Source organism: Balaenoptera musculus, chromosome 3 (assembly GCF_009873245.2).
Source record: "Balaenoptera musculus isolate JJ_BM4_2016_0621 chromosome 3, mBalMus1.pri.v3, whole genome shotgun sequence".
In the NCBI taxonomy this organism is placed as follows: domain Eukaryota; kingdom Metazoa; phylum Chordata; class Mammalia; order Artiodactyla; family Balaenopteridae; genus Balaenoptera; species Balaenoptera musculus.
The window spans coordinates 76,341,677-76,357,266 of NC_045787.1; the positions used below are offsets into that span (position 1 = coordinate 76,341,677).

The window sequence follows — 15,590 nt, forward strand, 5'->3', positions numbered from 1 at the left end:
TAAATCCATGGACAGTCTTGCCATTTACCACTTATATATTCTCTTATACCCATCAGGAAAGTATTACAGCTCTTTAGACAGAGTAACTTGACTACACTTAATATTTGGTATTTTATAATTTTTTGTTGCTACCATAGATGAGATCATTTTTACACTGAAACTCCTAATTGCTAGTGCTTAGGGAGGCCAGTGATTTTTTAAAATTATATTTATCACTTATTGGGCACTTTCTGTGTGCCACTTTGCTAAGCTCTAAGATAAGACTTTGGCCTAGGTGTTTTCACTTTAGGTTTGACATACGGCTAAAGAAATGGTTTAACAAACAATAAGAATTTCAAAATCTGCACCCATATACATACCTTCCCACTAGCTACCATACAAGAACTTTCTTTGCTCCTATCTAAAGCCAATCTCTCCTCTGAGCATCTAGACCCCATCTCTCCAACCTACTCGAGGACATTGCTCCAGCAAGTCTTGCTCTTTCTCATATCAACTTTTGCTTTCTACTGGATGACTCCCATCAGTTTATAAATGTTCTGCTATTTCTCCCATTTTAAAAGAAACTCCTCTCCACTCCACCCTACCACTATTAAGCCAGTGGTTTTTAAACAGTTATTTCTGAACTGACCACCTTACTGAAGGAAATCCTGTAAGTTTTTATAGTTTTTCACTTGGTTTATCTGCAGATACTGGCAAATTTGCCCCCACTTATCTATTATCCATAGCTTTTAGTTAATTTTCTTTTTCATTACATTAATGAGCATTCTCCAAACAATATTAAACTACAGAGATGAGAGTGGCCATGTGTATTTTATTGCTAACATTAAAAAGGATATTTCTGGGCTTCCCTGGTGGCACAGTGGTTAAGAATCCACCTGCCAGTGCAGGGGACACAGGTTCGATCCCTGGCCCAGGAAGATCCCACATGCCGCGGAGCAGCTAAGCCCGTGTGCCACAAGTACTGAGCCTGTGCTCTAGAGCACGCGCTCTGCAACAAGAGAAGCCACGACAATGAGAAGTCTGCCCATCGCAAAAAAGAGCAGCCCCCGCTTGCCTCAACTAGAGAAAGCCCATGCGCAGCAACGAAGACCCAACACAGCCAAAAATAAAAACAAATAAATAAATAAAAATTTTAAAAAAAAGGATATTTCTGTTGTCTAATCACTAAGTATGCTAACTGGCTATTAGATTGATAAAGATAATTTTCATCATGTTAAGAAAGAATTCTTCTTTCTATTCCCTACTTAAGTTTTAATCCAGATTTAATATTGAATTTTTTATCAAATGCCACTTTGACATCTATTGAAATATGTTCTGGTTTTTCTCATTTAATCCATGAAGATGACAGATTATAAATATACAAGTATATATGTTTATATTATTATATTTAAAGTTAATGATAATGAGAACTTTATGTAACATTTGTTTCTACAAAATCAATACAGCTTGTTATGAAGCTTGACGACACAGTGAACACCTGTGAATTCACTGTCCAACTTAAGAAAACATTAGCAATAATATATCTACCCATTGCTCCTCTCCTATCCCTTCTGCCTGCCTTTCTCTACCAGAAATAACAACTATTCTAATTTTTGTGATTATCATTCCTTTATTGTTTTTAATAATTTTATCACGTGTGTACCCACACAATATATTGACTTTGCCTGTTATTAAACTTTATAAAAATGGTGTCATACCATACATATGTAGTCTTCTACCCACTTAGAGTTTTCACTGCCATATTGCACAGAGCTCTAAGTCACTGCTTTTCACTGTTGCGTACTCTTCCACGAAATCAGTATGCCACTGTTTATCTCTATTAGCCTGCCATTGTTCTTAACTAGTGTGAACAAAATTTGGCAAAAAGGGCTTCAAATCCCCTAAGTGTTAAGAATTAAAAGTATCAACACTCATAAGTATTCACAACTAAACCAGTATTCTTAACAATTGAAAAAAAAAATAAGTCTTTAAATAGAGCTTTATAACAGAATTCCACTATAAATACACTTTTTGTCTTCTCACTACTGGACTGCCAAGTATAATTAAATACTATAAAATGTCCTTTGGAGCAGTTTCTTGAAAATCCTTTTGTTCCAAATCCCCCAATACCAATGTCTCCTGGACAGCTCCATCTTGATAGAACAAGGTATGGAGTTATTATCTGAACACCTCATGGACATCATGTCCCAAATTAAACACCCCATGAGTTCTGCCTCAGTCTGTTCTTTCATCTATTTTAGATCTTGAATAATGGCCTCACCATCCAACCAAACGCTCATCATAAATATGGCGCCATCCTCAACTCCTCTCTTTCCTTTCTCCCCATGCAGAAGGAATAACAAAGTTAAGGTAGCTACTGGATAAACACGTTAAAATGCAAATCTGATCACATGACTCCCTGGCTAAAATTTCTAAAATTAAAAAAAAAGAAGATGATCATCTTCTGTAGTGTTTTTTAAACCACAGACTGTGACCCATTGGAAGGTTATGACACTATTTTAGTGGATTGTGATCAGGATTCTTTTAAATTGAAATAGAAAATGTCAGAGTATACTGGTAAAGGATAAATAATGTGCTGTGAAACTTTTATTTTAGCTGTGTGAATGTGTACACTGATATCTGTAAAGGGTCACAATGTAAAATGTTTTTTCTTACTGTGACTTGTTACTAAATGTGTTTGAAAGCATCTACTGTAGTCAGTGGTCCCCTTCAGAAAATGATGAAAATTATGAACCTTCTCCTGAGAAGAGAATGTGTATATACCTACATATGTGCATATTCTTATCATATTCTTAATTATAGTGAACCTAGCTATTAGAATGAAATCTAGGGGGAAAAATCTTAAACGCCAGACTTCCAGACCTCATCATAGACCCCCAGGGAGACTTTATAGATAAGAAGCACTGATCTCCAAGGTGAAATTCAAGCTCCTTAAGAAGGTGACAACTTTTGCCACATGTGCTTACTACCTCTCTGAGATCTCCCTGACTGTCCTGCTTCCTCTTGCTAGCTGGGGAGATACTCAACAAATGTTCATATGAATGTCAGAATAAAATGCTCATTGAACATTTATTACAGGCAGGTAAATCAGTGTAGTGATGAAAACAGGCTCTGGAACTAGATGCCTAGGTTTGTGTGCCGGCTCCTTTAGTCACTAATTGTGTGAGCTTTTACAAGTGGTTTAACTTCAGAGCCATAGTTAGCACACTAGCAGAATGGGAATATCTGCTTCATGACATCCCTGTGAGGATTAAATGAGAATAATATATATAAAGTGCTTAGTATAGGATTCTAAGCATGTAATAAATATTCAATAAATTTTAGCTAAAATTATTGAAAAAAGTTGGAATCTGTAAGCAAAATAATAGAATAGATGACTGTGCATTTATGGTAAATACAGTACAAAGACTAGTTAGTGAGATTTGAAAATTCCTAGCCTGATAAGGGCAAATTCATTAGCCTCAAAGCATGTCTATGAGCTTTTTAAGTCTTTAAGTCAGTAAAACTCTTTTCTTCTAAACTTGTTTTCCAAACAAATTACTTTTATAAGTAAAGGTTTTTAGCCTAAAAACAAATTTGAGAACATTTTAATTTCATACTCTTGTTCCTTCCAGTTTAAATCACAAGAATAGTTATAAAAATTTACCTTCCCTATAAATTCTCCAGATTATCTAACACATGGAGCTAACAAGCAAACTAGTCAAGGGTGGGGTCAGGAAAGGAAACTTTTGAAAAGATTCTAGTTAGATAAAATCTTATTGCAGAATACAGGAACTCTCTAAATACTTCCACTGCATTGCTGTAGTTTAGGTGCCAGCAACTGTATGGCTATGTACCATTGCATAATATAAAATGCTGACAAACTACGACACAGTACTAAGATGCTGTTGATACTGAGATACATTCTAATTCCAAAGACGTTAAATGTTAAAAAGAAAACAAGCCTTGGAATCAACAACATATAGTAATTTTGTTGTTGTTGTGTTAAATATTGTTTGAAATAAGATCTGGGGCTTGGACATATTCTGCTAAATTGTTTTTCCTGCTTTAAATTTTGACTTTTCTTTTTAATAGAGCTCTTATAAGCTCTTTAATAAAGCTCTTATAAGGATAAGGCCTTGCACAGAGTAAGAGGTCAAAAGATATTTACATACTGCTTGTGGCTCAAATTTAGGGGTGGGTTAGCTATAAGAACCATAGGTGTTATAAAATGGTTAAAGATTATTATTTTCCAAGCTTAAATAAGTGAGTGCTGTTAAGTGACAATGTCTGTAACATAGACAACTGAATTTCACAAGTTTCAGTTTTCAGTGGGAAACAAAAAGGCAAAGCCATCAGTGGCAGATTTTATTGACAAACAGATGGTGTCAGGAACAAGAGCTGGCATTTCAAGGTCTTATTTACCTTTGTCCAAACACTGTCTACCGTGGTGCTTGGTACAGTGCAAATATTCACAAATGCTTGTTGAATGAAGATAGTAAGCTTAACTGACTGCTAAGAATGCAGTTAATGGTATTTGTAGCAAATTCAGATTTAAATCATAGTTCCAATGGCTGCTTTCCAAAGTGACTGCAGTTTGGTGAAGGACAGAGCAGGATGATTTAGTCTTCAACTCCTTTATGAGTGTGTTTTGGGAGGCTTGTCCTGCTGTGGCCCACACTGGATGGAGCCTGTGTGGCGTACGCTGAGATAGCTTCCTCAGGCAACACAACCATGCAGTCAAAGTCACCCTCCCACCCTCACCATTCTGCACGTCTCCTTTATGTCACTGGTGTCTGTAGTGGTACCTGGCCATGATTTGTGAACTTAGCTCTCTACTCTTTTTTATTTAGAAACCCCACAGGTAATTCTTATCCAGAAAGAAAAGGAGAGCAGAGGTGGGTGGCAACATAAAATAGAGAAGTTGGTCAATAGCTTCAAACTATTATTCAGTTATTGTTTGAGATAATAGGAGTTTCCAGAATGTCAGCCCATACCACTGGCCAAATATGACATTTTACATATATATACATATATATATACACATACACACACACACACACACACACAGTATATTATACTATATACATAAAAAATTATATAATCTTTGATATATATCAAAGTTAAATATTTCTTTCAAATTGGGTAATTTACTATTGTATTAATACCTTAGTAAATTAACATGTGGTTAATGGGTTATAATTCAATGCAAATATGTTATCTACACATGTTAACCACTGTAATATTAAAAAAATTAAAACAGAACTGCCATAAAAGGATTTAATTTTAACACCTTTGTAGTATTAGTTACATTCAGAGCTGAGTGCATAAAGGTAGCTGTTAGTCAGCAACCTTTGAGCAGACTGACTAAACACAACCGTTGGCAAAACCAGTGGACTAGCCAAACCAAAAACAGCAGGGAAAGCAGAGCGCAGGCATATCATCTAAGAAGGAACGACAGTGCTGGGGATTTATTTTTATCTCTGCTGCTGTTTCAAGCAGATAGTTATCTTTGCTTCCCGAGTATCAAGTAGATTAGAGAAGGGTAGTCTGTGGGAAGTATTTTCAGGTGGGTTGAAATTGGCTACTAATTTCAAATACTGTATAATTTAGTTTTTCAAACCCAATCTTCTCTCCAGCCCCCCAAAAGGAAAATAAATAATTAACAAAATACTTCTGAATGCTTTGCTAAGTTTGGAAGTTAAGAAAAAAAAAAAAAAAAAGAAAATCCAACTCTGTTCTTTAGAGTTTATGGCTCTACTGCAAAAATTTTAACACTATTCAAGCCTTTAAAGTTAGCAGTTAAATGCTGATTTCATCTTCAGAAGGTCAGTGTGCCTTTTTGGAAGACGTACATTTAAAAGCTGTTTGACTGGCTGTTCCTTGCTCATTCTTAGAAAAGTGTGTGTTACTCAGTATTTCACAGGAGACATGACATGGTACTTATAGACAATATTTTCTGTCCTCATCTTAAGGTTAATTTCTAAATTACATATGCAAAGCGAACTTCTATTTTTTAAAGCCTCTGGGATTGCTGAGTCTGAAGTAAGCAATTAAATTAGAGAGAATTTTGGAACAACATTCTCATAACAAATACTGAGTTAATACTGAGGTCTGGAATCCTATTTACTGTGACAAAGTTAACATTATTTCTCACTGCCCTGGGACAATCATTTCCTGCATATGAGTCCCTGATGCCACAGGCAAGTCCACTCTGCAAGGCTGCCACAGGCCAACAGATGTGGCCATTATTTGCTGTTGAAAACGTTGCCATTTCAGATTTTATCTGAATTATAAACATACCACAGATCTACCTTTTTGTGTATGAGTGTGTACATAGATTTTAATAGACCTTCTGGAATTTTACATACCTATTTCCACGATATAATATTTTGCATCTACCAAAACCTTTGTTTAAAACCCTGATTCATACCAATCAGAAATACATAAGCCTTGTTCCTGAGAGTCCCCTGTACCTATAGAAGTTCTGAAAGGAGGGTTCTGGATAAGTCCTACATTATTAATTCTTTCCTGAGTATTAGTCTATATATGTTTGTCAGATTCTGAGTTCCCTGAGGGCACACCCCATGTCTTACCCATCCCTGTATCTTTGCACACAAAGCACTTAGCAAAGTACTTGGCACCAGTAAGGGCTAAAAGAATGTTTGTGCAATAAATAAGAAACAAACAGAACAATAAAGCTATTAGCACACCCACTGATTAGGCACCTGTTTATAGTTTACTGAATAATTATTTTAGTAGATAACTGCATCAGTAACAACTGCCATTACTTGAAAATACTGAGTTAACTTACTTCCAGTACCTCTCCTTTTACAGCTGTTTGGTATAGTGGGGAGAATTTTCCCTGGCAGAGTGAAGACCTAGACAGTAGTTACAGCTGTGTCTCCATCAGCTGTGTGTCTTTAGATAAGAAACTTTCAACAAACATAAAAATAAAGAGTAATTCGTTTTTAAAACTTTACTGAAACACACATTTTTGGAAAATTTTCCCCTGCCACATTTTCAGTATCCAGTTAAAATATGAGACAGAACTAACCTGATTTGGATAAAGCTTGCTCAACAATAAAGATGCAGCTTTTGGAAACCATGTGCATTATACCATTACACCCCTCTGAATGTTATAACTCGAACACCTCAATACTGTAGCCATGTGAATCTTACCAGCTACCTTTTCTATTCAATTAGAATGGTCTATAAAAATGTACAATCCTAGTAAACCTTTAGTTATGAGTATCCTAGGTATGTATTAGAACTGCAAGGATAATTGGTTGAGCCATACTCTTAAAAATCAACAAGGTAATTTTGGCTGATTTATTCAGCTCCTGATATTTATGAGTTTTGAAAACATAATTAACTGTTCCTATAGATATTTCCTCATCTTTTCAGAATCCATAAAATGCCTTCAATGACCATTCAGTTTCCTGACTACCCTTTTCCACTAAGGGAAAAGGGTGAGATGAAGTGTGAAAGACAAATTTTCATTTTTTATGCTATAAAAGCTGCTGCCCAACTGTGATGATAAAAATCCAGGTAATCAATGATTCTCAGAATTTTCACTCTTTAAGAGCATATTGCTATACTTCGTTTAATGGTCCAGTCTGCATTTTTTTTTAGAAGAAAACTTCAATTTAAGAGAACATGTTCAGGGCTTCCCTGGTGGTGCAGTGGTTAAGAATCCGCCTGCCAATGCAGGGGACAAGGGTTCGAGCCCTGTTACAGGAAGATCCCACATGCCGTGGAGCAACTAAACCTATGCGCCACAACTATGGAGCCCGTGCTCCACAACAAGAGAAGCCACTGCAATGAGAAGCCCGCGCACCGCAACAAAGAGTAGGTACCGCTCTCTGCAACTAGAGAAAGCCCGCGCACAGCAACGAAGACCCAACGCAGCCAAAAATAATAAATAAATAAAATAAATGAATTTATTAAAAAAAAAAGAGAACGTGTTAAGGCACAATAGTAAATATGCTTAAAAGTTAACCTGCCAAGACCCAAATTCTGACCTTCTAAAGACATTACAGAGGGGGAAAAAAATCCTATAATTAGTAACAAGGAACAGCATAAACATGCAGTGCTTAGCATCAGGGAAAGAGGAAATAATCTTAACGCTAAATGTTCACTTTTTAAATGATATTTTAACAATATTTCAGTTGTATTTCAAATATGTCTATATAGGACACTATCATGACAGTTAATGTATATTTTCAATCACATTTGATGTAAAGCCTGTAAATTTGTTAGACTTGCCACATTCTTTCTAGAGAAAGTTTCAAAGTGTCTGAAACACTATATTAAAAGACAACTAAAATTTCTCATTGAGAAAAACTCTTTTGTGGGAAATCTAAATTAAAACCTTCCAATTTAAAGTCCTAAACATTTTCCATGTAGGAAAACTCTGTAAGTATACTTCTTCAGATAGTTTTTAAAGCAATCAGCACCGGCAATGTTAAATTATCGTGGCTCTCAAGAAAAACAGAGGAACACTGTACAGAAGACCCTCACATTTGTGGCTCTGTGTATTCCCTGTGGGCTGTGCCAACCCACTCTCTCCCCAGTAATGACTCTTTGTTTTTACTAAGTCCCAAAGGGCTGGTGAGAGCGCTGCAAAGAGAAGGGGGGGAGGGGTGGATGGAATGCAGCTGCAGACTCTGAAACAATGCTGAGTCCATATATTTTGTTCCCAGTTAGAATAATAAAAACGGGACTGCAGTGGGGGGTGAGGGGATGGAGAAGACAGAATCCAGAATAAGCAAGGTAGGGCCAAGTATTCCATAGCTCTCATTCTGCAGCACCCCCTCCTCTCCCTACACTCATACTCTCCCAACTCTAATAACCATTCATTTGGTTAAAAAGCTTATCTGTTAAAATTCAAACACCCATTAAGATTTAAACCTATCAGTCATTTATATCTAAATTACTTTTATCAGTGAACTATACTCAGACAAAGAATAGAGTAGGTAGAGAGAATGGAGCTTGCAAAGATAAACTGGGGAAGCATGGACACAGAGATAGGAAAGTTTGGGGGAGGTACGTAGGAGATTTCTGAAAGGGAGGTCCAAGGTTTCAAACAGAAACTGCCTGCTTTGTAAAGGTACCTAGGGCCTGGGGGGTAACTGGTATGCTACAGAAAACCATATTCCTTCTAAGACTGCTAAAAGCTACATGTTTCTGAATCAAGAGCTTGGAAGCCTGCACATATTGGTTCCTCATTATTCAGTCTAACCTAGTGCCTCCTAAGAAAATGTCTCTCACTTGCATTTCCCTGGCCTCCAGGTCCCAACTGGGAGAATAAAAGAATTAGGGAAGAGGGAAGAAGCAGACACCAAACAAGGTGTCAGCTGCTAGTGAGGGAAAAGCAGCTCAAACCCTACTCTTCTCCCCTGGGTACTGCCCTCTCTTCCCAGATAACCTTTTACTGAAATGCATAGCCCTGCTGAGCTCAAGAAGTGAGGCCTGCCTCTCGAACATCCCTTCAGATATTGTTGATGCTATTAAAATTTGTAAGAAAATTCAAGAAGCCTCAAGTAAACAACTGACACTAATACCTCAAAAATAGTATCAGCATGCACTAGAGACTATCTAAAAAGCTATGAAACAAAATTCAGAAGAATGCTTGTTCCAATTAGGATCCCATTCATGAACACTCAGTTACTGGGGGGAGAAAAAAAAGGACTTCATTGTAAAGCTATCATGTAGAAGCAAACCTCTGACATCCACACACAAACATCTCCTTCAGGTTAGCATTCCACAAGATTTAGAAGTACTCTTAGTTGGTGCTGAATGATACAATTAATCTCTTGACTCTTGAAATGTTTTCAAGTTATAAAGTTTAGAAAGACTGTATTTATTCACATTGAATTTTTGCATTTTGTGACATAAACAAAAATTCACAAGTGTATAGATTTATAATAAACAGGAATATGATCTTCCCCCCTCAGGTTGCCTTTTCTCTAGAGCTCTAAAATCCATTTACAGATATTCCAAATCTCCATACTGTAGACAGTATATAGAGACAAATTCAGAAATGCATATTAATTTAAATGAAGGAATGATTGAGTCTATTTATTTTATTAATATTAAATAGTAATAATTATGAAATAATATTGACACTATTCCTGTAAAATTTATCATCTATTACAAATACAAAATTCATAGGTGCATTTTATTAGGAGTTATCATTTATTATATTTTTAAATCCAGCAATAAAATAGACAATACTCTGTTTATTCTGTGTACTAGAAAAATTCAATTTTCTATATATACATTTCATTTCTTAGTGTGTACAATCAAAGAAATTAAGTCCATAGACAGCAAAAGTTTGTTAATATTAACAACAATCACATAATTGTAACTTGCCTGAAATTAATAATTCTTTATGGTTACTTAATTGTGGTAAACAAAATATAATCTCATAATACTATGATGTATGATACGCTTCAATAAAAACGTTAAAAAATCAATTATCTATGACTTGGAAAAAAACTACTCTCAATATCTATACCTGAATTACTTAGCTAAATCAAGAAGATAATTCAAGTCTTAAAGGTGTCATAAATTTACATTTAGTCACAAAGTTCACAAAATATGAGCGACATTATATTAAGAGGCACAGGTGAAAACAAATTTTAAGACGTAAATATAATAATGTGTAAGATTAGATTTTCTTGCTAAAACAATAAGAGTACTCACCCCTTGGAGCCCTTGGAACTGAATTGAAGGTCGAAAAGGAATTAAATTCTATTAAAAGAAACATAAGAAACAAACACGTCAACCTTGGTTACTGGGACACGGAACTAAATGATTAAACTCTAAATCTATGCACTTGGTCAGTGCTATAGTCTGTGAAAACCTTTTCATTACATACTTAGGTTTATATGTCATTATATTAAGATGCCTTGATAAATGATACTGCACTACTGACATTTCTCTGAATACACAACCGAAGGTATCTTTTGGCAGTGTAGCTAATCAGGTTTTTGAAAATGACTGACATGATTTGGCAAAAAATGATTAGTGTACTAATTCAATTCTACATGAAAAAGTATTATTGCTTAGTTTCTTGATATGTTTTTTAAAAAGGTAGGGGAAAGCAAGAGATAGTCAAAGAAACTTTGCAAAACTCTTAAGAGGATGCTAGAAATATAAAATTAAAATATTTGAGAATGAACTGTGGTTTCCATTTTCTCACATTTTACCAAAGATTAGTTTTTAGTTGAGGGTCAAACAGGTTACCAATTTTCTCACAAGATTCTCCCAGGAGAATATAATTTCTAGAACAATGTTTTGTTTTATTATGAGCTTTGTCCTGTTCATAATTTTTATATTTTCTCATAGAGTTGTGTATTTAGAACAAAAGCTGAAACTGTAAACATCTACCATAGTCTCAGGCATGATTTCCTGTACCTAAAGTCACCAGTATGGGGCTGGTTCACCACTATTGGAACGCTTTTCCAAACTTCTAACAGAAATTCATGGGGAAATCAGATTTGGGTAGCATTTGAATAGTAACACATCAGCCTGTAAACTATTCTTCATACCCTTGTATCCAAACCCAATACACAAAAACAAAAGCAGTGGTTTCTGGTCTCAACTCTACTTTAAAGAAAAATACAGAGGCACCCATGTGCCCCTCCCTCAGCCACTGCACATTAACTACTACCTACCAGGTACCTCCCAAAACTTCTCTACAGATTTAAAAGTTTACTAATCATGATTACAATAAACTAAAGAGAAATAAGGAAAGGATAAGTACTTTAAAAGACAGATCATCTGAATATAAAATCAAGTGGTAGCATTAACCATTCTATTATTATTTATAAAAATGGGTAAACATCTTCTTGAAGAAAACATAATAGATACTATTACCATTGTTCTACCACCATAAAAAGATAATTTAACTTTAGACTTATCAGCAGAATCAAAGCACTACTGCGTGACAAAATTTATTTCTTGGTGTGGGAGAAGTAGGTAACAATTTTTCATAGTGATTCATTCTAATTCACAGTCTTTTATGAAAATATAAAATACAGATTAACGCTAACTTGAATTTCCTTAGAGGGAGAAAACCTCACCCAAACCTACCTTCCATAGCTAAACCTCTACCTGAAGTAATGGTAGCTTGCCTGCAGAAGCCCTGGGGAGGCCCCCTTTGTGTGTAAGTAGGTGGCACTACAATTTAGGTAAGACAGGTCCAGGTTCTAGCTTTCTGAATATTTCAATCAGCCCTGCCTCCTGCTCTCTCTTCAAATCACGAACACTGAACATCTCCTCTGAGGCTGGTTACACTTTCCTCTCTGACTCCTTGCAGGCAGGTTATCTTCAGCTCACCACTGGAATTTGAACTTCTCTATCAAGTTCATCAATTCTTCTTGGTCAAACAAATGCTAACTTTCCTCAATTTTCAAATTGCTCACTTCTCCACTGGATGTCACTTGGAGACACCACTCCTCCTAGCTCTTTGATCATGCCTTTCACTTTCCTCTTTCTAGATCCAGTCTCTCTTGGAGGCTCACCCTTGCCTATTTGGTGATGACTCTGAATCTCTTTCCTATTCCTCAACTTGGCATCTCTCTGCAACTTGCAACTTATCACAGCCTAGGACATTTTGCATTAGAAACTCTCAATGACAGCAAAATTGGCAAACACTAAACCACCTCCGCCCCTCGCCAAACTGGCACCTCTTTGCTACTTTCTGGCAAGGGTGCTTCTATCTTGTTGGTTCTCCAGTTTCACAACCTTAACGCACAGCCTCTTCTCCCTCTCCCCTCACCGTACTCTATTAGGCAATCGCACACTGCTAGAATCACAGAATTCCAGGTCCAGAGGTACTCCACTTGGTGCCCAGCCCTACCCCCCACCCTTAACCACAATGGGCCATGCGTCCCATTAATAACTAAGCTGGGACCAGAATCTAGGACTCAATCTTCCTGTTTTGCCATACTGTTTTTCTTCTACTGTCTTGGGCTCCACACACATCTGTTATGGTAGATTCATGGGCACTTGCTCCTTTATGCCAGAGAGTTCGCATTTTAGTTGGAGAACATTTGAAAATTATTAAATATTGTACTAGGCTAAGTACTGCTGGGAGGTGCAGTAAGGATTCTCACAAAGGAGAAAAGTATGGGTTAGAAGAGATACTAGAAAAGAGAAAAGGCTCATGGAAAAGATGGCTCTTGAGTAGCAATTTTGAAAAGACAAACTCCAGGGAGAGGGAGTACCCTAAGCAAAAAAGCAAGGAGACAGGAATGGGTACTGTGCAGGCAGATGGCAGGTCTTTTCACACGTGAAACATAACATAAAGGATGAGAATTGGACCTGGTGATCCCTGGCTAATCTCTCCTTGACCTCAAAATTTGTCTTCAGTTTTAGCTTCTATCCACTACAGAATAAATAGGACAGTAATTTAAATTTCAGACCTCATAATTTCTAAAGATTCATCACCCTGTGAAATAACCCTATCCTAATCCCTTCCATTACCCCTTTAGGGATGGCCTTTAAGTCTTGTCTTTGACATGATAAACAACTGGAGGCTCTTCTGATTTTTGGAATAAGAAAGTGAGTTGCTGAAAGAATGAAGTGTTTCAGGGAAAGCAGCTCTTTCAGTCATGTGTAAGAAAGACAGAGAGAGAGATCAATTGGGGCTAGGGAAAAGGATTAGACATCAGCTCCAGGGGATGTTTTATTTAGGAACACTCTGGTGATAAAGGCCTAAATTAGTATGGCTTCATCTGGAGCAAACAGGAGATGGTGGAATGAGCAGACCTTCCCGAGAATGAATGATAAAATGTGATGAAAGCTTGAATATCAGGCGTACACGCGCACACACGCACAAAAGAAGCAAAGGTGGCTCAGGGCTCTCAATCATCATCTGGGGCCAGTCTGCCCCAGACTCCCTCATATTAAGCTTAGTCTCTACTTTGAAAGCTCCTAGCCTGTTTCAGGTCCCTATCACCACGCACCTAGACAAAGGCCTTCCTCCCTTCCTTCAATTCCTTCCAAAGGCTACTCATTCAAATAGCTAACAGAAGCTTTCTCAGATACCACCCTCAGCATGTCACATAGCCTGCAGTGGGTTCTATCAAAGCAAAACAAACTCCTCCACATAGAAAGCAGACGGTCCAACTATAGCACCAACCAATTTCATCTTCCACTTCCCAACTGTGGCTCAGCAGTGTTAACCTTTTTCAGTCTGTTTATTTTATAAACAATTTCCTCTCTATTTCTACCTCCTATCTGTTCTTTCAACCTGGCATACCTTCCCAAACACTATTTTGCCAATCCATACTAATCACTTAACATTCAAGCTTAAGATTAATTTCCTCAGCTAGGCCTTGTTTTAGATAAATCAGAAATCAAAGACTCAATGAGTTTAAGGACCCAATGCAGGTAAATGTGAAAGAGACTGGGTGTAAAGCAACAGGGCAGTGGCGAGTACCTGGGGAATGAATGCCCAACTGAGAAAGGACTCAAATTTTAAAATGTTAAACCTTTTTCTCACCAAACAAAACACTGCTGCCACCATTTTGCTAACTCTGAACTATGCCCACTTCAGCTACCATTAGCTATTGTTTTTTCCAGATGCCTGTGTCTATGGTACCACTACACTGGGGGTGTATTTTTTTCATAGGTTTTCTTACTCCTAGTTGTTATGATACAGAAGAGTCTAACACATATTTAACTTACAAGTATTTATCTACTTTATGATAAAAAAATATTATAAAATCACTTTGGCTATGTTCTCTTTATATATGCGGTATACAACTATATGCATTATATACTTTATAGATTACTATTCTGGGTAGTATAGACAAAACAATACCACTAATGCTTTACATCAACTTAGGGATTTTCAAGAGTAATTTGTTTTTTTTCAATAAATTTATTCATTTATTTTTGGCTGCGTGGGGTCTTCATTGCTGCACGCGGGCTTTCTCTAGTTGCGGTGAGCAGGGGCTACTCTTCATTGTGGTGCGCGGGCTTCTCATTGTGGTGGCTTCACTTGTTGCGGAGCACAGGCTCTAGGTGCACGGGCTTCAGTAGTTGTGGCTCGCAGGCTCTACCCAATCTTTTGCCTCATGACCTGAATTTAGAACCTAACCTCCTGATATGCTTAGAGTTCTATCTGTATTGCTTGATTCCTCAACAAAAATGATAACTTGTTTTTGTTTACATAGTTTTGTAATGTACAGAGTATTTTTATATCCATAGTCTCAAGTGAGGCCTCCTAAAACCAGCCATGGGTGGTAGAAAGGCATCATCATCCCCCATTTCAGAGGGAGATAAACGAGTCTCCAACAGGCAAAGTTCATTGCTCAGAATCACCAAGCTAGTGGTTAGCAGAGTTGGACCTCAAATCCAGACTTCTGAATTTCAAATACAGTACCCTTTCCTTATCTTGCCTCTGTAACAGGTTACCTCCTAGGGCTGAACATGAAAAGCACTTAAATGCTCCTTCAATTCTTCTGGCATTTTGTTTCCAAAGAAAATGAATTTCATAAAATCATTATAATTTCCAAGGTTCAGTTTCTGATTAAATAAAAACCAAAAAAACAACAGTTTTTTTTTTTTTTTCTGTAAGGACCATGTATAGT

The 15,590-nt window shown here is 36.8% G+C and overlaps 1 protein-coding gene across 2 annotated transcripts in view; it reads right to left on the minus strand.

Moving 5' to 3' along the window:
* Window positions 1–15,590, minus strand: part of ELL2 (elongation factor for RNA polymerase II 2) — a 74,061-nt gene that overhangs the window by 43,170 nt on the left and 15,301 nt on the right. For both annotated transcript variants that reach the window (XM_036848389.1, XM_036848388.1), the window contains exon 2: window positions 10,690–10,737. In XM_036848389.1, coding sequence (XP_036704284.1) covers window positions 10,690–10,737 — 48 coding nt within the window. The remainder of the gene's footprint in view (window positions 1–10,689; window positions 10,738–15,590) is intronic.